The following is a 26782-nucleotide window of genomic DNA, read 5'->3' as shown; positions in this document are numbered from 1 at the left end:
GCATTTGAGCGACCAAGCCCTGTTCTGCCACAAAGGGTTGAGAGAGAAAGAGGAAGTCTGAGGTGTCATAATTAGTAGGATATATACTGTATGTTTTGAACTAGTGTGTGGAAGCTCAAAGTGGGATTATAAACTGGGTGGTTCAAGCTCTGAATGCTGATTGGCTGACAGCAGTGGTATATCAGACCGTATACAACGGGTATGACGGAACATTTATTTTTACTGCTCTAATTTCGTCGGTAACCAGTTTATAATAACAATAAGGCACCTCGGGAGTTTCTGGTATATGGCCAAGAGGTGTATCCCGAGTGGCAAAGCCGTCTAAGGCACTGCATCTCAGTGCAAGAGGTGTCACTATAGTCCCTGGTTCAAATCCAGGCTGTATCAACTCTGGCTGTGATTGGGAGTCCTATAGGGCAGCGTGCAATTGGCTCAGTGTCTCCCTGAGCCAATGGGGTAGGCCATCATTGTAAATAAGAGTTTGTTCTTAACTGACTTGCATAGTTAAATAAATGTTTAAAAAAATATCTGGGCACTCTGCTTTGCGATGTGCATAAAAACACCCCTTCGCTGTAGTATATTGGCCATATGCCTTATTGCTTAACTATACAACCATAAAAATAGATGTCTTTGTATACACTCCACTCATACAATGCCCAACAGGATAGGCAGACACACAGTGTGAGGTAGAATAACTGAAACAGGAGGCGGGGAAGTTCACTGTTATAAGCTAACTTTTTGAATTTAAATAAAATCCCCCAAATTCCAGGGCTTAACTTCCTATGGAAAATTTCCCGGAAAGTTTCCGACCCTTCGCAACCCTAGCTGCTATTAGAGAGATAATGAAAACACCTCTCTTTCAGTTGAATTGAAGAGGTCTTTTAAAACATCTCAAACAATCTAATTTGCCCTTTTGACCAGGACATTTAGTGCTGTACAATGAATTCCCATTCAAATGTCCCTGATGATAGCTGTTGTTCTGAGAGTGTTTGTGAGGCTACAGAGGAGATATTACCTGGCACCCAGACACACCAGCATCTGGAACTTCCCATCCTTGCCTATGTTCCTAGATGTGCTGTTGATGGCCCGCATGAAGCGGCAGAAGTGGCGTACTCTGGTTTGCCAGTTCTCATCTGGAGTCACCTCCCTCTGCTCAGCACTCTCAAAGTACACTTGTGACTTTTCTACAAGGAGAAATCACAGACAAAATACATTGATAAGAGAAACCTCATCTATTAGCATGGCACGGACGATACTGTATACTGTATATTCAGGTGTAATGGTAGTGTTTTGGAGGCTTTACCTAAGAAGTCCCAGATGAAGACATTCTTAAAGAGGCGTGGGGATTTGAAGCCATGCTGGAACACCTGCTCTAAAGCCCAGACTAGACCATACTCCCCACACAACAGAAGGGTCAGACTGCCCCTCTATAGAAAAACAGACAGGGAAAGAAAAAGAGTGACTAATGTTGTCTCTTTTCAAAGTACTCTGGTCCAACACATCAGTTGTGTCCATATGAAAGTGTTCATTTGGAACACATGTGAGTGAAACTATGATCAGTGTTGCCTGCAGTGTACAGATAGTGTACAGGTTGAGGACCCACTGTCTCCTTCACTGTGATGAATAATAGACAATATGGTGGGGGGTTGTGTCTCTCACCTCCTTTTCTGGCTTGTGGAAGTGCTTCACTATCCCATTGATGGCCTCTCCCACTCCCTCTTGGATCTGACCAGTGTTCAACTCTGGATGATGGGAAAGAGTAAGAAGAAATCAGTCAATGCCAGCAGACACAAGACCCTCAAAAGTTATCTAAAGGCATGGACACACCGGTAGCGTTTGCCAGCCGAGAGTACTTAGCACCTCTTAACAGTGTGCCGGCCATAACTTGCAAACCGAGGGCAAAACGATTCTACATGTAGAATCGCGCTGATTTTTTTTCAGTCAAACATCCACCAGAGACCAGAGAGAGGATGGTCCCTAAAACACACCACGGTGAAAAAACTGCAGACAAACGGGAGATCAACATTTGGTGCTGTGTGTGTAGTCCCTTGGTGAATATTATTGGTTATTATTGATGGCGACTTTGCAGTGTATTTGAATGGTCACTCACTTGGTTTGCTGTTTGGTGAGATGGTGACGAACCTCCTCATCATCCCAGGGGACTGCTGCATGGGGGGCGTACGACACATTCTGTCCTCGTTCTCTGAGTTTGGTGTCACTAGCTCTCCCACCAGGACCCTCTCCAGACTGCCATCGTCCACCCCCTTCCCCAGCCACCGGCCACACGGGAACCTACGCACACACAACAATATACCAGTTAGCCAAAGCTTCAACAGGGTCTTTCTTGTGAATAAATGCTACTGAAATCTCTAGTATAAGGCAGCTGCTACCAAATATATCACTCACTTGTAAGCATGACCTGTGATCTCATTCCGGACCATAACATACTCCACAAGCCACTTGGCGTAAAGACCGGAGTTATCATGGCCCATCTGCACTGTAGTCAGCTTGCCCAGGTTCTGGCACTGCGATAGCGAGAGAAGGCAAAGGGCAAAAGTCATGTTAAGGTGAATATATATTGATATTATTATCAAAATACCAGGAATATTCAATATTGAGGGGAGCACCAACCTCAAAGGTGATCTCCTGAGTGTGCTTGGGGATCTGGAGAACCCCAGTCTCAGCCAGCTCCCCAGACACACACACCCAGGGGTTGGCTGTGAACATGGAGCCTCCTAGTTTCTTACTGGGAATCACCAGCACATGGTATGGGATCACTGTGGGACAGAGAAGAGAGGGAAACCTGAAATCACTCAGTCAAGTACAATATGGTAGCAGGTAGCCTAGTGGTTAGAGCATTGGGCCAGAAACCAAAAGGTTGCTAGATCAAATCCCTGAGCTGACAAGGTAAACATCTGTTGTTCTGCCCCTGAATAAGGCAGTTAACCCACTGTTCCTAGATGGTCATTATAAATAAGAATTAGTTCTTAACTAACTTGCCTAGTTAAATAAAATGGTCACAAGATCTACCTCTGTCTTCAATATATTTCTCAGTTAACATCTCAAATTCAGGAAATTGGTTTAGCCAGGAAATAAGTCTTATTACTCTAATTTGCTGGCACTCACTGATGGTTGTGAAGACATTGGTGAAACAGAAGTAGTCCACAGCGTTGAAGGAGAGGAGGTGGTACAGGAACTGCTCTTTCTCATCGTCACAGCGCAGAAAAGCATAACGCTTGTATAGTTTCCTGCAAAAGAAACAAAAAAAATTCACCAAAACAAATCAGTTTAGCATTTCATAGGATGTAATGATTATAGATTGAACAATAACAGTCTGAAGCCTAAAAGGCTGAATAAGAAGCTGATGAATGTGTTTTCCTTGATAAACAACTGGAGAATGGTAATGGAATGGTCACAATGCAATACCTCCATAATAAATCATGAACGCGACCCACTTCACCACCATCTCATCAATTATTTAAAAAAACATTGTAAATGTTTAATAGGTGATTGTACTATGATGTTTGGATCTGTCAAAAGAGCTCATATATTATACATGCATAGTTTTCAGACATCAGGTTGATTCATGTGTGTGAGACTGAGTGGGACATTCCAATAAAAACTAGTGAGGATTTATGAGGAGACTGACTTAAAGGGAATGGGGTATTATCACAATTACTGAAGCAGAGGCTCTTACAAAAAGTACACATTTTGTGTTTAGCTTGATTTGCCAGTTGTATACTAGGTCCTTGTTGTTTTGCTCACTTTGTAAGTTCATGGTCAGACAGCAGCTTTTTGAGGTGCCTGGACAGCAGCTTCTTCTCCATGGAGAGCCTCACCCAGGCCCTGGCCTTGCCCACGTCTGTCTTGATCTCCCCAATGTTCTGGATGTGTCTACAGAGGATATAGTACACAGCACAGAGGTCAGAGAAGAAAAACACACACAAATGCACATATACACACATATACAAACAGTCATCCTTTCAGAGATTGTCTATAATGTTGTAGCATGTTTTGCATCCTTTGGCCAAAGTGAGCACAAAACCACAAACCTAATATATGATAAGATGCAAGAGAAGTGACAGTCCCTCTGAACAAGGTGATAGACCTCTGCTGTATGTTGTTTTCACCACTGTTCTAGATTCCAGAGCATGCAGGGCTGAGAGAGGGTAGCCAGCCCAGCCAGGAAGAAGCCCTGGCCAGCCCCAGACTCCCTAGTGTTTAAGCCAGCTTCCTGTCATCGCTCCCAGCCACTATCAAGCCCTCCATGTCCAGACACATTCCCTTCCACTCCACCTCTGCCAGTAAGAACTGCACTGTCTGTGCTATAAGTGCTCCCCATGCACCCCCCCCCCCTCTCTCATCCCTCCTTTCCCTCCCCCTCTTCCCTTACTGTCACGAATTAACCCAATTTCCTCCACTCTTCTCTGTTCCCCATGGCAACAGAGCAAAATATCAACATTCACAATGAAGATTGTCTTACTATACCATTCATACAATAACAAACAATGGTTATCTGCAATCTGCAGACTAACTACAGGAATCCACCTCCTGTAGAAGAGGAATTAGATAAATGTCAAATAATAGAGAGCACAGCAAGGTAAATATGAAATGTTGATATGTAGAATGAAGCTACCTGGTCAACATTTATTGTCCATTAAAAGTACAGATACCCAAATATAATATATTTATCAATTAAAATGTGCTCGTATATCAATGTGACAACGCACAAATGGAAAATTCTGGATCCTTGGAAAGAAGACAAGACATGTTTGTCTGTGCATACGTGTGATCAGAGTAGACTTCTACAACAGACTACAGCACAGCCATGGGTAGGCCGTCGTTGTAAATAAGAATTTGTTCTTAACTGACTTGCCTAGTGAAATTTAAAAAAATACAATAAAATAAACAGCTACCTGAGTCAGACCACCCTCTCCCTGGCTTGGTCTGCAGGGGGTCTGCAGGGGTATTAGGCTGGAAGTAACATGCTGTCACACAGATCAGCCCAGCTCTCTTTACCACCTCCTTCACACCACACCAGGAATTACATCCTGTATGACTCAACACCACTGGCTGTGGTGCACCGTAGACATGACAGTGGTCTGACTGCCTTAACACACAACACATCCCATAAACTATCGCCAACTTTAGGATTCCTCTCAGCCTGGCTGAGCACTACTGTGTCTGAAAGTGTCTGCTAAATGAACTACTGTGGTTAAAAGTGTCTGCTATAAATGAACTAGTGGGTTAAAAGTGTCTGCTATAAATGAAATACTGGGATAAAAGTGTCTGCTAAATGAACTACTGTGGATAAAAGTGTCTGCTAAATGAACTCATGTGGATAAAAGTGTCTGCTAAATGAACTCATGTGGATAAAAGTGTCTGCTTAATGAACTAGTGTGGTTAAAAGTGTCTGCTATAAATGAAATACTGGGATAAGAGTGTCTGCTAAATGAACTACTGTGGATAAAAGTGTCTGCTAAATGAACTCGTGTGGATAAAAGTGCCTGCTAAATGAACTCGTGTGGATAAAAGTGTCTGCTAAATGAACTCGTGTGGATAAAAGTGTCTGCTAAATGAACTAGTGTGGATAAAAGTGTCTGCTAAATGAACTAGTGTGGATAAAAGTGTCTGCTAAATAAACTCATGTGGATAAAAGTGTCTGCTAAATGAACTCGTGTGGATAAAAGTGTCTGCTAAATGAACTAGTGTGGTTAAAAGTGTCTGCTATAAATGAAATACTGGGATAAAAGTGTCTGCTAAATGAACTCATGTGGATAAAAGTGTCTGCTAAATGAACTCATGTGGATAAAAGTGTCTGCTAAATGAACTAGTGTGGTTAAAAGTGTCTGCTAAATGAACAAGTGTGGTACTGTTTCAGAACAGAGACCCACCTGTTTTGAGCCCCACCTGTAGTCCAACGCTCTAACCACCAGACGACCTGTCTCCCCAAATAACACATATGGAATCATGTAGTAACCAAAGAAGGGTTAAACAAATCAAAATGTATTTTAGATTTTAGATTCTTCAAAGTAGCCACACTTTGCCTTGATGAAAGCTTTGCACACTCTTGGCATTCTCTCAACCAGTTTCACCTGGAATGCTTTTTAAACCGTCTTGAAGGAGTTCACACATATGCTGAGCACTTGTTGGCTGCTTTTCCTTCACTCTGCGGTCCAACTCATCTCAAACCATCTCAACTGGGTTGAAGTCAGGTGATTGTGGAGGCCAGGTCATCTGATGCAGCACTCCTTCTTGGTCAAATAGCCCTTACAAATCGAATCTTATTGGTCACATACACATGGTTGGCAGATGTTAATGCGAGTTTAGAGAAATGCTTGTGCTTCTAATTCCGACCATGCAGTAATATCTAACAAGTAATCTAACAATTTCACAAATCAAATCAAATGTATTTATATAGCCCTTCGTACATCAGCTGATATCTCAAAGTGCTGTACAGAACTGTACAGAACTGCCGTTGAACTGTGACTCTACTTTGTCTCTATACTGACGCTTAGCTTGTTTGATTTCTTTGCGGAGGGAAAAGCTACACTGTTTGTATTCAATCATGTTTCCGGTTGCACTGCCATGATTAAAAGCAGTGGTACGCGCTTTCAGTTTTGCGCGAATGCTGCCATCAATCCACGGTTTCTGGTTGGGGAAGGTTTTAATAGTCAACGTGGGTACAACATCACCGATGCACTTGCTAATAAACTCGCTCACCAAATCAGGGTATAAATCAATGTGGTTGTCTGAGGCTATCCGGAACATATCCCAGTTCACGTGATCGAAGCAATCTTGAAGAGTGGAATCCGATTGGTCGGACCAGTGTTGAACAGACCTGAGCATTTTCTGTTTTAGCTTTTGTCTATAGGCTGGGAGCAACAAAATGGGTTCGTGGTCAGATTTGCTGAAAGGAGAGCAAGGGAGGGCTTTGTATGCGTTGCGGAAGTTAGAGTAGCAATGATCCAGAATGCTGCCAGCCCGGATTACGCATTCGATATGCGGATAAAATTTAGGGAGCCTTGTTTTCAGATTAGCTTTGTTAAAATCCCCAGCTACAATAAATGTACCCTCATGACATATGGCACCGACAGAGATGGTCGCCTCGCTTCGCATTCTTAGGAAACTATGCAGTATTTTGTTTTTTATGTATTATTTCTGACATTTTTACCCCATGAAATCTTAAGTCTTATTACATACAGCCAGGAAGAACTATTGGATATAAGAGCAACGTCAACTTACCAACATTACGACCAGGAATACGACTTTCCCGAAGCGGATCCTCTGTTTGGACCACCATCCAGGACAATGGATCGGATCCCAGTAGGCGAACCAAAACAACGGCGCCGCAGAGGGACAGATGGAGCGGTCTTCTGGTCAGGCTCCGTAGACAGGCACATCGCTCACCGCTCCCAAGTGTACTACTCGCCAATGTCCAGTCTCTTGACAACAAGGTAGACAAATCATCGCAGAGGTGTGTTTTGGGTCATTGTGCTGTTGAAAAACAAATAATAGTCCCCCTAAGCGCAAACCAGATGGGATGGCGTAACGCTGCAGAATTATGTGGTAGCCATGCTGGTTAAGTGTGCCTTGAATTCTAAATAAATCACAGACAGTGTCACCAGCAAAGCACCCCCACACCATCATACCTCCTCCATGCTTCCCGGTGAGAACCACACATGCGGAGATCGTCCGCTCACCTACACTGCATCTCACAAACACACGGCGATTGGAACCAAAAATCTCAAGACAGATTTCCACCAGTCTAATGTCCATTGCTCTTGTTTCTTGGCCTAATCAAGTCTCCTCTTCTTATTGGTGTCCTTTAGTAGTGGTTTCTTTGCAGCAATTTGACCATGAAGGCTTGATTCACTCCGTCTCCTCTGAACAGTTGATGTTAAGATGTGTCTGTTACTGACCTCTGTGAGGCATTTTTTTGTGCTGCAATTTTTGAGGCTGTTATCTCTAATGAACTTATCCTCTGCAGCAGAGGTAACTCTAGGTCTTCCTTTCTTGTGGCGGTCCTCATGAGAGCCAGTTTCATCATAGCGCTTGATGGTTTTTGCGACTGCATTTAAAGAATCTTTCAAAGTTCTTGAAATGTTCCAGATTGACTGACCTTCGTGTCTTAAAGTAATGATGGACTGTCATTTCTCCTGGCTTATTTGAGCTGTTCTTGCCATAATATGGAATTGGTCTTTTACCAAATAGGGCTATTGTCTGTATAACCCCCTACCTTGTTACAACACAACTGATTGGCTCAAACGCATTAAGGATAGAAATTAAATGCATTCCAGGTGACTACCTCATGAAGCTGGTTGAGAGAATGCCAAGAGTGTAGTAACTGTTTTGGTTACTACATGATGCCATATGTGATATTTCATAGTTTTGATGTCTTCACTATTATTCTACACTGTCGAAAATTGTACAAATAAAGAAAAACCCTTGGACTTTTGACTGGTCCTGTATATATACACTGCTCAAAACAATCAAGGGAACACTAAAATAACACATCCTCGATCTGAATGAATGAAATACTTTTATTAAATACTTTTTTCTTTAAATAGTTGAATGTGCTGACAACAAAATCACACAAAAATGATCAATGGAAATCAAATTTATCAACCAATGGAGGTCTGGATTTGGAGTCACACTCAAAATTAAAGTGGAAAACCACACTACAGGCTGATCCAACTTTGATGTAATGTCCTTAAAACAAATCAAAATTAGGCTCAGTAGTGTGTGTGGCCTCCACGTGCCTGTATGACCTCCCTACAACGCCTGGGCATGCTCCTGATGAGGTGGCGGATGGTCTCCTGAGGGATCTCCTCCCAGACCTGGACTAAAGCATCCACCAACTCCTGGATAGTCTGTGGTGTAACGTGGCGTTGGTGGATGGAGCGAGACATGATGTCCCAGATGTGCTCAATTGGATTCAGGTCTGGGCAACGGGCGGGCCAGTCCATAGCATCAATGCCTTCCTCTTGCAGGAACTGCTGACACACTCCAGCCACATAAGGTCTAGCATTGTCTTGCATTAGGAGGAACCCAGGGCCAACCGCACCAGCATATGGTCTCACAAGGGGTCTGAGGATCTCATCTCGGTACCTAATGGCAGTCAGGCTACCTCTGGCAAGCACATGGAGGGCTGTGCGGCCCCTCAAAGAAATGCCACCCCACACCATGACTGACCCACCGCCAAACCGGTCATGCTGGAGGATGTTGCAGGCAGCAGAACATTCTCCACGGCGTCTCCAGACTCTGTCAAGTCTGTCACATGTGCTCAGTGTGAACCTGCTTTCATCTGTGAAGAGCACAGGGCGCCAGTGGCGAATTTGCCAATCTTGGTGTTCTCTGGCAAATGCCAAACGTCCTGCACGGTGTTGGGCTGTAAGCACAACCCCCACCTGTGGACATCGGGCCCTCATACCACCCTCATGGAGTCTGTTTCTGACCGTTTGAGCAGACACATGCACATTTGTGGCCTGCTGGAGGTAATTTTGCAGGGCTCTGGCAGTGCTCCTCCTGCTCCTCCTTGCACAAAGGCGGAGGTAGCGGTCCTGCTGCTGGGTTGTTGCCCTCCTACGGCCTCCTCCACGTCTCCTGATGTACTGGCCTGTCTCCTGGTAGCGCCTCCATGCTCTGGACACTACGCTGACAGACACAGCAAACCTTCTTGCCACAGCTCGCATTGATGTGCCATCCTGGATGAGCTGCACTACCTGAGCCACTTGTGTGGGTTGTAGACTCCGTCTCATGCTACCATTAGAGTGAAAGCACCGCCAGCATTCAAAAGTGACCAAAACATCAGCCAGGAAGCATAGGAACTGAGAAGTGGTCTGTAGTCACCACCTGCAGAACCACTCCGTTGTTGGGGGTGTCTTGCTAATTGCCTATAATTACCACCTGTTGTTTACTCCATTTGCACAACAGCAGTTACATTGTGTTGTTTAAGTGTTCCCTTTATTTTTTTGAGCAGTATATATATAATTAATTGTTTTGTTGTTGTTGTTGTTGTTTCCCGTTTTGCATGTTATTTTGGCATCAATACGTGTCACATATCAGTTTGCAAACAATGTAAAAAACTAAATCATTGAGTGAATAAAGCTGCATACAAACATGGTCTCTTTTTTGCTTTCTTGAGTAAGGCATCTCCAAAATGCAGGTGTTTCAGTCTAGCTCAGTGCTTTCTGTGGTGGTGGTGGGGCAGCCAGTGAAAAGCATAGGGTTGGTAATGTTCTCTAGTTGTGCCGTGATTGGCTCAGTGTTCTATCACTCATGGGGACACTGCGTCACTGCACAATCTACGGGGAGAGCTCGAAAATTAAAGCTACATTAGAAGTGCCCATCCAAGAAGGCTCAAGTTCATTGGCCACAGATAAAATTACTTCTACTGTAGCTTTGAATGGACTGATCATGTCAACATCATACTTTCAAAATCTTAGCTAGGAAGCGAGACAAACAGTCATCATCATGAATCACGTCGACAATCTACTGGCAAATCCTTTTCAATCCTTGTCATATGAAGAGAAATTATAGATAAAATGTAGTGGTGCTCATCGGCCATTGGACATAAACATTACAAGTTGGAAATCGCAAATTCAACAATGAATTGTTTGGAAGGAATCAGTGGCTAACTGCAAGCGCTGCCAAGCAATCACTAGCCTGCTATTCAGTGGAGTGTGTGTGTGACATGTCTGGGTTTCAGGGTCTCTTTTCCAAGATTAAAAATATAAACATTCATGCTGTCAATCCAGCATGCTTTCCGCCGCGTTCAAAACAACTGGAAACTAGGAACAAGGGCATCTCAGACTTCAGTATATTCAAGACAACTGGGAAATCTGAAATAAACGAGCTCAGACTGTGAAAATATGTTTTAATTGGTTATCCAACTTGGAATTCCCCAGTCGGGAACTCTGGCTTCTTTTTAGAGCTTCGACCTGAAGATAACTGATGTCAACCTTGTTTTTGATTCAACCTTGTCGTCCCCCCCGAGTTCCCAGTTGTCTTGAAAGTACCATAAATCCAGAGAATGACAGACTTTAATGACAAAGTTTGATGACAAAATTTGCCTACATGGACCGCCGCACCACCGTCCTGTTCAGGTAAACATAGCTCATCAAGATCAGTCCAAAAATGTATTGTATGCTGCTGCATAAATTATGTAATATGTCAAGAAAGTATGTATACTGTAGCTGAGAAAGTAACACTAAGTGTATGTTGTTTAGTAAGCTGTTAGTAGCCCATGTGCCTTACCCTAAAAATTTGGTCCCTTTCCCCGTCATACTTTAGCCTACTGTTCTGACTTGGTGGTGCTCACGTAGCCTATAACCTGTTTAAGATAAATATAATCATTGAATATTGTAAGAGCTACAAATAGTCAGCTCATATGCCCCCCTTTATTTATCCTACGGCTCTGACTTGGTTTACAGGGAGAATACTGTAAGAACAGCCCATGTTCTAAATTCTGTCGCGGTACATTTCAAAAGTGCTAGTTATATTGACTACATCCGTCAAAGCTCGCTCATTAACCTCTTGGAACTCTAGGGGCAGTATTTCATTTTTGGATAAAAAAACGTTCCCGTTTTAAACAAGATATTTTGTCACGAAAAGATGCTCGACTATGCATATAATTGACAGCTTTGGAAAGAAAACACTCTGACGTTTCCAAAACTGCAAAGATATTATCCTCTGCAGCAGAGGTAACTTGCTGTGAGTGCCACAGAACTGATGCTACAGGCGAAACCAAGATGAAACTTCAAACAGGAAATGAGCAAAAAATTTTGAAGCGCTGTTTTCCAATGTCTCCTTATATGGCTGTGAATGCGCAAGGAGAGAGCTTACAATTTCTGCCGTTTCCCCAAGGTGTATGCAGCATTGTGACGTATTTGTAGGCATATCATTGGAAGATTGACCATTAGAGACCACATTTACCAGGTGTCCGCCCGGTGTGCTGCGTCGAAATTGGTGCGTAAACTTCAGCTGCAAGTATTTTTCCATGTGATTGAGAGGAGAAAGCAGACTTCCACAAACGATATATCAATGAAGAGATATGTGAAAAACACCTTGAGGATTGATTCCAAACAACGTTTGCCATGTTTCAGTCGATATTAAGGAGTTAATTTGGAAAAAAGTTTGGCGTTGTGGTGACTGAATTTTCGTTTTTTTTGGGTAGCCAAACGTGATGTACAAAACGGAGCGATTTCTCCTACACAAAGAATCTTTCAGGAAAAACTGAACATTTGCTATCTAACTGAGAGTCTCCTCATTGAAAACATCTGAAGTTCTTCAAAGGTAAATGATTTTATTTGAATGCTTTTCTTGTTTTTGTGAAAATGTTGCTGGCTGAATTCTAGGCTTATAGCTATGGTAGCTATCAATACTCTTACACAAATGCTTGTTTAGCTATGGTTGAAAAGCATATTTTGAAAATCTGAGATGACAGTGTTGTTAACAAAAGTCTAAGCTTGAGAGCAAATATATTTATTTCATTTCATTTGCGATTTTCATGAATAGTTAACGTTGCGTTATGCTAATGAGCTTGAGGCTATAAATAGGATCCCGGATATGGGATTGCTCGTCGCATGAAGTTAATGGCTTAATCGAAATTACAGATTGCCTCTTATCTGCTCGTCCCCCCCTTGTCTGCTGCCAGACAAGGCTCCGCTGATTGCCAGGTGTAGCGGTGGTAAGGATTCACTCCATGGTGCTGAAAAGAAAAAACTCTGCTGTTGGGACATCTTTATGTAGGCACTAACAGTTTGTGGGCAGTTTTTCACCATTATAGTGCAATTCATGTATTGTTTAGTGTTGTGTTGTGTAGTGGCTTTGCTGGCATGCACCTAAAAACATTTTGGGGAATTTGCCACCAAGATTTACATGTAAAAATCAACACTGCTGGTGTTGCATTTGGACCAGACATGAGGGGCCAAACATGAAAATCATGAGGAATGTAGGTCAAGTCTAATCAAATAGAACACAAAGATGGAAGGCTAAGCATTGAGTACAGTCATGGCCAAAAGTTTTGAGAATGACACAAATATTAATTTCCACAAAGTTTGCTAATTCAGTGAGTTTAGATATTTTTGTCAGATGTTACTATGGAATACTGAAGTACAATTATAAGCATTTTATAAGTGTCAAAGGCTTTTATTGACAACTACATGAAGTTGATGCAAAGAGTCAATATTTGCAGTGTTGACCCTTCTTTTTCAAGACCTCTGCAATCCACCCTGGCATGCTGTCAATTAACTTCTGGGCCACATCTTGACTGATGGCAGCCCATTCTTGCATAATCAATGCTTGGAGTTTGTCAGAATTTGTGGGTTTTTGTTTGTCCACCCGCCTCTTGAGGATTGACCACAAGTTCTCAATGTGATTAAGGTCTGGGGAGTTTCCTGGCCATGGACCCAAAATATCGATGTTTTGTTCCCCGAGCCACTTATATACTTATATCCGATAACACAGATATCACTTTTGCCTAATGGCATGGTGTTCCATCATGCTGGAAAAGGCATTGTTTGTCACCAAACTGTTCCTGGATGGGGAGAAGTTGCTCTCTGAGGAGCATGTTGGTACCATTCTTTATTCATGGCCTTGTTCTTAGGCAAAATTGTGAGTGAGCCCACTCCCTTGGCTGAGAAACAACCCCACACATGAATGGTCTCAGGATGCTTTACTGTTGGCATGACACAGGACTGATGGTAGAGCTCACCTTGTCTTCTCTGGACAAGCTTTTTTCCGGATGCCCCAAACAATCGGAAAGCGGATTCATCAGAGAAAATTACTCTACCCCAGTCCTCAGCAGTCCAATCCCTGTACATTTAGCAGAATATCAGTCTGTCTTTGATGTTTTTCCTGGAGAGAAGTGGCATCTTTGCTGCCCTTCTTGACACCAGGCCATCCTCCAAAAGTCTTTGCTTCACTGTGCGTGCAGATGCACTCACACCTGCCTGCTGCCATTCCTGAGCAAGCTCTGTACTGGTGGTGACCCAATCCCGCAGCAGAATCAACTTTAGGAGATGGTCCTGGCGCTTGCTGGACTTTCTTGGGCGCCCTGAAGCCTTCTTCACAGCAATTGAACCGCTCTCCTTGAAGTTCTTGATGATCCGATAAATGGTTGTTTTAGGTGCAATCTTACTGGCAGCAATATCCTTGCCTGTGAAGCCCTTTTCGTGCAAAGCAATGATGACGGCACGTGTTTCCTTGCAGGTAACCATGGTTGACAGAGGAAGAACAATGATTAAAAAGCACCACCCTCCTTTTGAAGCTTCCAGTCTGTTATTCGAACTCAATCAGCATGACAGAGTGATCTCCAGCCTTGTCATCGTCAGCACTCACACCTGTGTTAACGAGAGAATCACTGACATGATGTCAGCTGGTCCTTTTGTGGCAGGGCTGAAATGCAGTGGACATGTTTTTGCGATTCAGTTCATTTGCATGGCAAAGAGGGACTTTGCAATTAATTGCAATTCATCTGATCACTCTTCCTAACATTCTGGAGTATATGCAAATTGCCATCATACAGACTGAGGCAGCAGACTTTGTGAAAATTAATATTTGTGTCATTCTCAAAACTTTTGGCCTCGACTGTATATGCTGTACAGTGTGTGTGTGTGTGTATGTATGTGTATGTATGTATGTATGTATGTATGTATGTATGTATGTATGTATGTATGTATGTATGTATGTATGTATGTATGTATGTATGTATGTATGTATGTATGTATGTATGTATGTATGTATATATATATGTATATGTATATGTATATATATTTATATATATATATTAAAAGAATTAAAAGAATCATAGCTGGTAATCAAGTGTTTATGCCTGCTGCAAAGCTTGAGATGCATGGCTATGAGGCTGATGTCAGTATTTTCCACTACATATGGTCCTGAATCATTGATAATATTCTGTTTAGACTGAAAGTGTTTTTGTCAGTGGGCCACAAGATGGCAGTGAAAACACTTTGAAATCATTGCATTCTGAGGAATGACCAATCTCACCTTGATTCAAAATTGTTATTTTAAAACTACGTAGAGGTACGAAGGCATATATTTGAACCACTTCTGCCGCTACAGAAGGGACAATCAACACAGGCAGAATAGTATAATATCATTTGCAACATTCCCCTTTACAACCATCCATAATTTCAAGACCATATGACTTGAAATTTATATTCACGAGGATACTTGGCAAATAGTGTATATACGGTAGGCAGAGCATCTGGAGACACTGATACTGTGGTAGACCTGGTGAATGGATGAGGAGACTTACCTCATGTCCCTGATCAGGGATACCTTGAGAGGGGGCAAGACAGCGCCAGCGTCAGACTTGCGTCTCTCTGTGTTGTGGATGAGTCCTGATGTGGGGAGGAGAGAGGGATGTGGCTATGGCTTTACATCACCGTCCATTTATCACATTTCAACGAGTGGCTTACCTGGGGGACCCAAACCGGCCGGTGCTGCATCCGTCTTCTCTTTGCTCTCCTGATAATGGAGCAGGTGGGACCACAAGGCAGATTTACCCTGGCAGATGGAGATGCGGGAATGAATGAATACGCATTGAATGCACCTGAATGCATACATGTGTGTTAGTGTGTATATAAACTGTTTTTAAATAATACTTGTGTGTGTGTGCTGACCTGTTTGACCTGCAGCCCGTGGCTCCAGATCCTCTCCAGCAGGTCACAGAGGGAGGCGATAAGTGTGTTCTCCTCCACGCCTGTAATGCTGACCTCCCCATGACCCAGCTCTACCGCCTCCCTGCCCATCTTCTCAACCAGCATGCGCTTGGTCTGGAGGGACACACACATCACCGTACAGGGAGATTACCATCTCTGGAGGCCAGATGGTTGACACTACAGGTGCCGGATCTCAATATCCAAGTAATAGTCTACTGCAACGGTCATTGACATCAGAATACTTCTGAGTGACATTGAAACTAATGGAGACTCACTGAAGGTGTCGTATCTCAATATCCATGGGATTGTCTACTGCAATAGTCTACTGCAATGGTTATTGCAATCATAATATAGGAAGACTGGTAGTTACCGTACCTTATTCCTGCACTCCTTCAGCAGACCCTCCACAAACTTCCAGTTGGTCTGAGCGATGACGGAGGGGGAGAGGTTGGACAGCTTGGGCTGCCGGATGGTAGTGCCCAGGTTCCTGGCCTCCTGGATGTATTTCTGTAATGAGACAGAGAGGACAGGGTCAGACAGGACAGGGTCATGGAAGGACAGGGTCAGAGAGGACACACATGGAGTGGCCGAAGAGTAGGCTATACACCAAGGGAGAGTAATCAATCTGGCTCAATGTTCATCATCACATAAACACAGAGGGTCACACCACTCGGCAACCAACCACAGAACGTATACAGTGCATACTGTGGATAGATTTCTGGTAACTACTACAGTGAGGGATTGATCATTCCAGAGGAGTGAGAGGGAGGAAGTCAGTTGTATAATAAGCTGAGCTGCCTGTACTGAGGTCATTTCATGATGGACGATGTGTTTCTCTCTTTTACCTTTCTGACCGTAACATCCATCCTGGGAGGCGTGTCAGCGCCATGGGTTTTCTGGGATGCTGTCAAATCAATCTAAATATTGCTTTCTTAATGTGCAGTTAAGTGCACCCTAAAGTGAAACCCTAAACCTGAGAAGAAACCCTGGAAAGTGATCGGGAGTATCAGGTAAAGCTGTGATGCTCGGAGGAGGAGGAGGGAGTGAGGACCACATGGGGGGAGGGGCCATGTGGACATGGTGTGAGGCTCAGGCCCCACCCACTGCCAACACATACAACATACCACAGTCACAGACTTTAGACAGGGCCTGAAGGACTGCGAGAGCCAGTAGTAGTCTAGAAACAGCAGGAGCTGCAGCTCCGGGAACAGACACTCCACATGCTGGGAGCGTGAGTGTGTGTGAGACGGAGAGAGAGGGAGAGAGAGAGACACCAAAGAGAGAGTGTGTGAGAGAAATAGAGTAGGTAGAAGTAAGGGAGACAGTAGGTGTCAGAGTGATAGAAACAGAAAGAGAGGTTAGGTCAAGAGAAAATAATTGAGGTATAGAGAGTAAAAGAGAAAATGGACAAACAAGACTTTAATTCAATCGTTCCAGACATTAGATATTTAGAAGTGAACAACGCAAGCCATGAAGAAGAGTGAGGAAGAAATCGACAAGAAATGAACGATAACACAAAAACAGATAAGACAGAATCCATGTGAATATGGTGTGGGAATGTTAATCCTGTTTTTCTAGGGCTGCTTGATGTCCTCTCACCTCTCTCTGGTCGTTGTCCAGGTAAAGGTGTTCAGCATGTTGTTTCTGTCTGTCCTTCCTCCTCCACTGTGCTGGAGCACTCCTCTTCGCCCATCTAACATACAAACAAAACAACTTCACTTAGAAAGACACAAAAGCCAAATAGCAAAGAACAAACATATTTTGTCAGTATTATCAATCAAAGTATGTAAATCAGTCTCTCTTGCGGAGGTGTGATACTCACTTGTTGCTGACGGGTCCTGTGGAGAGCACGTCAGACTGCAGCCGGGGGAAGAAGCCGTGTTCATAGCGACCCTGGCCAATCTTCATATCCAGCAGGTGGGGATGCAGGGCCGTGTGGTCGATCTTAACCACCCGCATCTCTATGGCCTTCTCTGGGGTGACACAGAGAGGGGAGGAGGATGAGGTACTGTCACAGCAGATCCATTAGCACCAACCGTCATGGAGGATTTAACAGTCTTATGTCATTGTTAAGCCCCTCTGTGAGTGCCTATGAGTCATAGCACTGAGGAGTCACATAGATTCACCACTCCACATCTCATCTCTGACTCCTCACCTCCATGCTGCGAGTTATCATCACCTGACCTAGGGTTGCAAAATTCCTTTAAGCTTATCAAAATTGTCAGGTTTTCCAGAAATCCTGGTTGGAGGATTCATGATTTCCTGCTTATTCTGTTCTGTTTCAGGGAATCTTCCAACCTGGATTTCTGGAAAAACTTGGAATTTTTGTAAAGTTATTGGAATTCTGCATCCCTAACCTGACCCAACATCATCAGCACCAATGACAGCAGGCTACATAGTTAAGACTATTACAACGGTGTAGATAACAGTGTAATGTATTAGGTTAGTACATAACTGGTATGCATGCAATGAATCATACAATTACAGAGAAGAATTTGTAGTGTGAGGAAAGAATTCAACAGCTAAATTAATTTTTACATTAATTATTCCAGGTGCTACTGACTGTTCCCAAAGACAGAGTAGAAGAAAGACCCTGTCATCATATTGTTCCCACAATGCATTGCAAGCACAAACAATATCCCGCCACCAAGGTGAAATAAGGATGGATTATTACTAAGGTGAGCCTCGTAGATCTCTAACCCAATGGAGTGAGGTTCAGGGGAGACAAAATCAATTTTCTCATATCGCTTTTGAAGGAGTTTGTCTGAAAACGAGAACAGTTACGTCTGTTAGCAAAGAAAGGTTCAAATAAATCAGTGTGGAAGGATTTGAGACATTTATGTCTTGAAAACATACAAGTATCTTGTCCATCTGAGACAAAGATCCCTTATTAGTACAGGTGTGAAAATGGGTTTCCTCTTTTCTTACCCGCCTCGTGGATATTGGTGCAGGTCTGGTACATGGAGGTGCGCAGGGTGGGCGTACGCACGTTCAGCATGCGGATTCTGTCCACGCGGGAGTCAAACACCCTCAACGTGTGTTCCTTGTCCTCATCATCATGGCAAAGGATCTTACTATCGATGAAGGAGGCGAACATCTGAGTCTCCAGGAAACGGGACAGGAAGGGCAGGTAGGGCTCAGGCTGGTCAGAGAGGAAGGAGGCCTGGAATCGACAAGAATCACATCACAAAATGAAGTGAGGACACCCAGGGGCCAATTAATATGAAAAGCTTTAAAGCGCATTGAAGACTTCCACTCAAATTAATGTTTCAGAGTCTGGAGTGGGACTGCATCCCAAATGGCACCCTATTCCCTAAATCAAAACAAATCAAAGGTTATTTGTCATGTGCGCCGAATACAACAACTTTACAGTGAAATGCTTACTTACAGGCTCTAACCAATAGCGCGAAAAAAATGTGTGTGTGTGCATGTGTGTGTAGGTAAGTAAAGAAATAAAACAACAGTAAAAAGACATTTGAAAATAACAGTAGCAAGGCTATATACAGACACCGGTTAGTCAGGCTTATTGGGGCAGTATGTACATGTAGGTATGGCTAAAGTGACTATGCATATATGATGAACAGAGAGTAGCAGCAGCGTAAATGAGGGGTTGGGGGGGTGGCACACAATGCAAATAGTCCGGGTAACCATTTGGTTACCTGTTCAGGAGTCTTATGGCTTGGGGGTAAAACTGTTGAGAAGCCTTTTTGTCCTAGACTTGGCACTCCGGTATCATTTGCCATTCATAGTAGAGAGAACCGTCTATGACTGGGGTGGCTGGGGTCTTTGACAATTTTTAAGGCCTTCTTCTGACACCGCCTGGTGTAGAGGTCCTGGATGGCAGGCAGCTTTGCCCTAGTGATGTACTGGGCCGTACGCACTACCCTCTGAAGTGCCTTGCAGTCGGAGGTCGAGGAATTGCCGTACCAGGCAGTGATGCAACTGGTCAGGATGCTCTCGAAGTTGCAGCTGTAGAACCTTTTGAGGGTCCCATGCCAAATCCTTTTAGTCTCCTGAGGGGGAATAGGCTTTGTCGTGCCCTCTTCACGACTGTCTTGGTGTGTTTGGACCATTCTAGTTTGTTGTTGATGTGGACACCAAGGAACTTGAAGCTCTCAATCTGCTCCACTACAGCCCCGTCGATGAGAATGGGGGCGTGCTTGGTGCTCCTTTTTCTGTAGTCCACAATCATCTCCTTAGTCTTGGTTACGTTGAGGGATAGGTTGTTATTCTGGCACCACCCGGCCAGGTCTCTGACCTCCTCCCTATTGGCTGTCTCGTCATTGTCGGTGATCAGGCCTACCACTGTTGTGTCGTCTGCAAACTTAATGGTGTTGGAGTCGTGCCTGGCCATGCAGTTGTGGGCGAACAGGGAGTACAGGAGGGGACTGAGCACGCACCCCTGGGGAGCTCCAGTGTTGAGGATCAGTGTGGCAGATGTGTTGCTACCTACCCTCACCACCTGGGGGCGGCCCGTCAGGAGGTCCAGGATCCAGTTGCAGAGGGAGGTTTTTAGTCGAAGGTTCCTTAACTTAGTGATGAGCTTTGAGGGTACTATGGTGTTGAAGGCTGAGCTGTAGTCAATTAATAACATTCTCACATAGGTGTTCCTTTTGTCCAGGTGGGAAAGGGCAGTGTGGAGTGCAATAGAGATTGCATCATCTGTGGATCTGTTTGGGCAGTATGCAAATTGGAGTGGGTCTAGGGTTTCTGGGATAATGATGTGAGCCATTACTAGCCTTTCAAATCACTTCATGGCTACGGACGTGAGTGCTACGGGTCTGTAGTCATTTAGGCAGGTTGCCTTTGTGTTCTTGTGCACAGGGATTATGGTGGTCTGCTTGATAGCAGACTATATAGTGCACTACTTTTGACCATAGCGCTAAGGCCTCAAAAGTAGTGGACTATATAGGGAATCTAGTCTCTGATCTCACCTTGTCAAAGTTCTGCATCTGGTCCCTGTTGCTGAACCAGGACTCCTTGTCCTGGCTGGGCTGGATGACAAACACCTCGTAGTCGGCGAACATCTGGGTGAAGCGGTTGGCGAAGACCTCTCGCACCTGGATGTTGAGCTGGTGCATCTTCAGCTCCTCCTCATCACACTGCACCTTCAGGTCCTTGTTGCTGCTGGCATCCTCCCTCACATCCAACTGGAAGAGGGGGAGGAAACACAGTGGCTCAGGAAAACACAGCATAGAAAAATAGAGAGAGTGAAAAAGAAGAAGAAAAAGAGGGGTTTGATGACAGAAGTTAAGAAAGCCATAGAGCAGGGGTGGACAACAGGGGTCACCAATATTCCCACAAATAAAAAATATAGAAATATGTGATTGTGTAATCAAGGTATGAAATTATTGTTATTATCAAATCCAATCAATGTTTGGGCTTAGTTGTGGTCAATTTGCATTATTAGAATTATGTTCCGGCCTCCCGACCATCCGCTGTGATAAAAATCAGCCCGCGGCTGAATCGAGTTGCCTACTCCTGCCATAGAGGGTATGGGTTTCTTATCTCCATGTTAGCACAGGCTGCTGGAGCACTGATAGGGGCATGGGGGAAAACGTCTGAGATGTTTTCATTTATTGATAAAAAAACTGAAAACACACATTCCTCTGTTACAATAAAAGTGTTATACAGTTGCAGATCTCAACATGCAAGAGCAGGACAAAAGGACACAATGAGTGAGTCACCTATACATGTCCGCATAGACTTGAAGATGTGTAATGGCTACGAAGCTCAGATCAGATGGCAGGGATATGACCCACTGAGCCCTCCTCTAATTCATTGCTCTACACCACTGATCCTAAATCAGGTGGTTACCTTAATGTGAGACATGGCCACAATGACCCTACTTGAAGCCTTACCCACGAATTGAGGAGCTAAAAGCAGACTACCAGGGCAGGCAATCTCTCCAGAGAAAGCTAATGATGAGCCCCTACTAGTCCATAAGCTGCTTACTCTGGGCTCCGACAGATATGGAGAGTTGGAGAGACCTCCCCTCGGGAGTTAAAAGCTAATTCATTCATTCACTGGTCTGTAATGTGATTCTGCTGAAACATTACCATCTATTACCAACGGCCCTCTGTGTCGTGTTCAAACCAGATGGCAATTAGGTTCTGTATGGGCGCCAATTTTCTGTTGATGGCAATGTAACAGACTTCCTCCGTCACCAGGGCTGAGCACAGCACACTCGGAGCTAGCCGGCAGCAGCTTACATGGGCAGCTCATAGACTGCCTTTCCCACCACAGTATCTTTCCTCTACAAACCCCTTAGTCATTTTCAAAAGACTGTGACAGACATGCAGTATTAATCTGCATGAATCTACACTGAATATACCAAACACTAGGAACACCTTCCTATTATTGAGTTGACTCTACAAGGTGTCCAAAGTGTTCCACAGGGATGCTGACCCATGTTGACTCCAATGCTTCCCACAGTTGTGTCGATTTGGCTGGATGTCCTTTGGGTGGTGGACCAATGTTGCTACTTTAACCATCTCCTCCCCTTCATCTACACTGATTGAAGTGGATTTAACAAGTGACATCAATAAGGGATCATAGCTTTTACCTGGATTCACATGGTCAGTCTATGTCATGGAAAGAGCAGGTGTTCTTAATGTTTTGTACACTCAGTGTATATGCAGACTATCTAGAATAATATGTTCCTGTCAAATGGATGACTATGGCCCTGCTCTCACCTTCTCCAGGCTGACCCCAGTCCTCTTGACCAGGGCCTGCAGTCTAGCGATGGTCTCGTTCTCCCTCAGCAGGTAGGAGTTGAGGGGGGAGCTGGCCAGGTTGCCGTTGCGTCTGTCCGTGACCATGTCAGTGGAGCGGAAGCCCCAGTGTTTGGCCTGGCCCTGGCAGTGGAGCGGGTTCCCCTCCGGAGACACACCGAAGGCCAACAGCACCTTGGAGATCTCCTGGATGAACTCTAGCTTGTTGGGGAACAGAGGGAGGTCCTCTGGCAGCTCAATGAAGTGGTTGTCGATGTCCACGAAACACAAGTTGGCCTGGAATGACAGGTGGTCTTGTTTAGCTGTCATTGCAAACATGTCGGTGAAACAGAGAACACCAGAGAAAAGCAAACTGAGTGATAGTTATGTTCTTGTTATAGCAGAACCATTCCCACTTTGCTCCACTAGGTGGCTTAACGCAGAGCAGTACCAATTGAGGCATAAGGAGAAAAGATGTGGTTGACTTCAAGAGATTAACTGAAGACAGTAATATAATATCAACAGATATTCTGAATGGGACAAACTACTCTTTTGAAAAAGCCCCCCGTTGTTGATCTGCTGCCTTTCATCTGAAGAGTATTAGGATTTAAATATAGAAATGGATGAATAAGGCAATATTGAGATTGACTTAGGTCATCAATTCACAAATTCTCAGGCTTTTTATTCATCATAACTCTTTCCATTGGACCGGCTCCACATGTGTAAAAGCTTGTTGCACACACAGCACCCTTCCTCCAGATGTGTAAAAGCTGGTTGCACACACAGCACCCTTCCTCCAGATGTGTAAAAGCTTGTTGCACACACAGCACCCTTCCTCCAGATGTGTAAAAGCTGGTTGCACACACAGCACCCTTCCTCCAGATGTGTAAAAGCTGGTTGCACACACAGCACCCTTCCTCCAGATGTGTAAAAGCTGGTTGCACACACAGCACCCTTCCTCCAGATGTGTAAAAGCTGGTTGCACACACAGCACCCTTCCTCCAGATGTGTAAAAGCTGGTTGCACACAGCACCCTTCCTCCAGATGTGTAAAAGCTGGTTGCACACACAGCACCCTTCCTCCAGATGTGTAAAAGCTGGTTGCACCCTTCCTCCAGATGTGTAAAAGCTTGTTGCACACACAGCACCCTTCCTCCAGATGTGTAAAAGCTGGTTGCACACACAGCACCCTTCCTCCAGATGTGTAAAAGCTGGTTGCACACACAGCACCCTTCCTCCAGATGTGTAAAAGCTGGTTGCACACACAGCACCCTTCCTCCAGATGTGTAAAAGCTGGTTGCACACACAGCACCCTTCCTCCAGATGTGTAAAAGCTGGTTGCACACACAGCACCCTTCCTCCAGATGTGTAAAAGCTGGTTGCACACACAGCACCCTTCCTCCAGATGTGTAAAAGCTGGTTGCACACACAGCACCCTTCCTCCAGATGTGTAAAAGCTGGTTGCACACACAGCACCCTTCCTCCAGATGTGTAAACGCTGGTTGCACACACAGCACCCTTCCTCAATCATTAAGCATGAATAGTGTTTAACGACAACCATTTAGCATTTATCAATGGGTTATATAAGTAATTAATCAATAATTTAAGTAAATTGATAATAAATTCACCTCCTTTGTCTAAATCTGGTGGAAAAACGACTGTTAATCAAAACGAAGGACAAAAACAAGCCTGGAGATCGAGGGATGGTTTGTAATCTGTGTTGTAAGGCCTTGTGATTCTCTCTACAGATTAGCCAATTTCATGCCGTCACGTTGTTGGGTGTATCAGACAGCAGATGGAGATGGGGTTGGCAGGAGTGTCCAGAGGGAAGTCGTTGTTAGTATTCTCAGCACAAACACCATTCACGCATTGCAATTTGATTAGAAATGACTTGTTATTGCTCTGACAGGCTGCATTTAAAGAGGGCTGGGCTGAGGGAATCCAACTAAATGGTTTCAGCTAGAGCTGAATGTTTCCAATTAAAAAAGCCTTTTGGAGAGAAGGAATAGGGAGGATGGGAGAGGAGAGAAATGAGAGAAATGAACAAGGTAAACAACCCTTGAGAAACAATTCCATGCACAAATCTCAAAAATCTATTTCGATTTGTGTGTGGCATGTGTGTGTATATGAGTAGGTGTGCGTATGTGTGTGCAAACATGCGTGCATAGGTGCATAGGTTACCTCCTGAGGCAGCTCTAGTTTGGTGCGGTCACCCTCTCCGTTGGAGTGCAGGCCCATCAGGTAGGGCACTGGGGCATCCAGGAAGTGCAGCAGTGAGGCGGGCAGGATGGGCACATAGACATGCTGCCACTGGAAAGGGAACATTAAGGCTGTGATGCTCTCGGCCACAGTCATCAGCCTCTGGTAGTCTGTCACACAAACAACAGAGGAGAGAGTCACAAACTGACTGGTTTTATATGGTCACAAAGGCTGAATGTTTTGACACTTACAGTATGCAATGTTTTGTGATGTACAGGGTTAAACAGTCCACTCCAAGTCAAGTGTTTGGCATCCATGTAAACTTCCATCCAGTCCTGTTTATCTACCTTCCTTCTCTATCAGTCACAACAAGTCTATATTCAGTAGCAGCTCTGTCTTTGCTGTTCTACTGCCAAAATAACTACTAGTTCTTCATTTGGCCTTCTGTTCTCCCCCCAGAAAGGGCCCTCGCCCCTCTCCTCTCTCGCCAGGAAAGGCCCTCTTCCCTCTCCCCAGAACAGGCTCTCTCCCTTCTCCTCTCTCCCCCCAGAACAGGCCCTCTCCCCTCTACCCCCAGAACAGGCCCTCTCCCCTCTCCCCCCAGAACAGGCCCTCTCCCCTCTGCCCAAAACAGACCCTCTCCCTCCAGAACAGGCCCTCTTCTCTCTACCCCCAGAACGGCTCTCTCCCCTCTCCCCCCAGAACAGGCCCTCTTCTCTCTACCCCCAGAACGGCTCTCTCCCCTCTCCCCCCAGAACAGGCCCTCTCCCCTCTGCCCAAAACAGACCCTCTCTCCCCAGAACAGGCTCTCTCCCTTCTCCTCTCTCCCCCCAGAACAGGCCCTCTCCACTCTCCCTCCAGAACAGGCCCTCTTCTCTCTACACCCAGAACGGCTCTCTCCCCTCTCCCCCCAGAACAGGCCCTCTCCCCTCTCCCCCCAGAACAGGCCCTCTCCCCTCTGCCCAAAACAGACCCTCTCTCCCCGGAACAGGCACTCTCCCAGGCCGGGTCTCCCCCTCATTGGGCCACCTCTCCCAGGACCTGGGCCAGGGACTCAGAGACAGGAATACTAATCTAGCCTGTCTGCTAGTGCTCTGACCTTGCCTGGTGAACAACAGGCCTTTTCAGAGCATGATACCACCTTCCTGAGAAAAACCACAAACAGACAGCCACACATACACACACGCATGCATGCATGCAAATGCAAGGACGTGTGCACAAACAAACACATGAAAGTACACACACACACAAACACACAAATGCATGCACACACACAAAAACAACACCACAGTATCATACACACACAGGCCTTGCCAACAGCTAATCTGGTCGAAGAGAAAACACACTCTTTAATAGGGTCATTCATCAGATATTCAACTGGGGGAAATCTAATGAGCTTCAGTGTTGGCGTAGTCCTCCACTTGTCCTCCCCTCTGTTGCGCTGCTTCCCACAAGGCCTTTCCAAGACGAATAAGGTCATCGGAGCCTATTTGAGTGGTTTGCTAACAGAATGAGAGCTCTATATACAGACTACTAACATGCAGGCCAGGTAGGGGAAATGGCAAGCTTCCATTGATCTACTTGAAGAGATGGGAAAAACAGCAGCAGATGCTCGTTTCGAGGAGGATTCATGTACTGTATGTGGGAAAGACACTGGTCAGGCCAGGGCCTATGTGTCTGAGTTATGAATTATGCCTCTATTATTCTTAGAACAGACTCTCTCCAGTCAGCTAATTTTTAGTATGGGGCATCACTTGCCTTAGCCTATGCAGCTTTAACTAAAAGACACCCTGTCCCTGCTCAGTGGAAAGCTCACAGGTTCACACTCCAGAAAACACTCCTCAGCACACATCCTGCAATGAGCCTTCTGGAGAAAAAAAGGGATGATGTCATCTCCAACCAATCATCTTTATCCTGCATCACTGACTGCGTCCTCCTCCTTATCCTCCTGCAAGGGTTGCCTAGCAACGCCACAGCATTGCTCCTCTCGCCTCTGGCGTTTTATAAACAATTTGCCTTTTCCCTGTCTCCGTAATGGATCCTATCAACACGCCAGCTCCCCAATCCTGAAACAATCTTCCTGCTGCACTCCACTGACTCTGATCAAAGTCAATCCCAGTGTGCTTCCACGGAGGAGGAATACGCCATTCTGTATAAAAAGCTCATTTGCTTTTCAAAACCT

At 44.8% G+C, this 26782-nt stretch overlaps 1 protein-coding gene across 5 annotated transcripts in view; it reads right to left on the bottom strand.

Annotated features, from left to right (window-relative positions):
• Window positions 1-26782, bottom strand: part of LOC135557651 (DENN domain-containing protein 5A-like) — a 48645-nt gene that overhangs the window by 1783 nt on the left and 20080 nt on the right. For 2 of the 5 annotated variants that reach the window (XM_064991144.1, XM_064991153.1), the window contains 18 exons: window positions 24583-24770; window positions 22385-22699; window positions 20624-20839; window positions 18618-18852; window positions 17512-17662; window positions 17289-17382; window positions 16065-16196; window positions 15651-15803; window positions 15447-15534; window positions 15284-15368; window positions 3766-3894; window positions 3127-3248; window positions 2632-2777; window positions 2407-2525; window positions 2111-2292; window positions 1660-1742; window positions 1304-1427; window positions 1016-1184 (listed from right to left, as the gene is read on the bottom strand). In XM_064991144.1, coding sequence (XP_064847216.1) covers window positions 1016-1184; window positions 1304-1427; window positions 1660-1742; window positions 2111-2292; window positions 2407-2525; window positions 2632-2777; window positions 3127-3248; window positions 3766-3894; window positions 15284-15368; window positions 15447-15534; window positions 15651-15803; window positions 16065-16196; window positions 17289-17382; window positions 17512-17662; window positions 18618-18852; window positions 20624-20839; window positions 22385-22699; window positions 24583-24770 — 2731 coding nt within the window. Of the gene's footprint in view, window positions 1-1015; window positions 1185-1303; window positions 1428-1659; window positions 1743-2110; window positions 2293-2406; window positions 2526-2631; window positions 2778-3126; window positions 3249-3765; window positions 3895-7421; window positions 7498-11989; window positions 12713-15283; window positions 15369-15446; window positions 15535-15650; window positions 15804-16064; window positions 16197-17288; window positions 17383-17511; window positions 17663-18363; window positions 18454-18617; window positions 18853-20623; window positions 20840-22384; window positions 22700-24582; window positions 24771-26782 lie in introns of those variants that run through there. The other 3 variants (XM_064991137.1, XM_064991162.1, XM_064991171.1) reach the window with 3 other exon arrangements.

Source organism: Oncorhynchus masou, chromosome 2 (assembly GCF_036934945.1).
Source record: "Oncorhynchus masou masou isolate Uvic2021 chromosome 2, UVic_Omas_1.1, whole genome shotgun sequence".
Classification (NCBI taxonomy): domain Eukaryota; kingdom Metazoa; phylum Chordata; class Actinopteri; order Salmoniformes; family Salmonidae; genus Oncorhynchus; species Oncorhynchus masou.
Note: the sequence above shows the minus strand (reverse complement) of the source record. Positions and strands in the feature narration are given on the sequence as shown.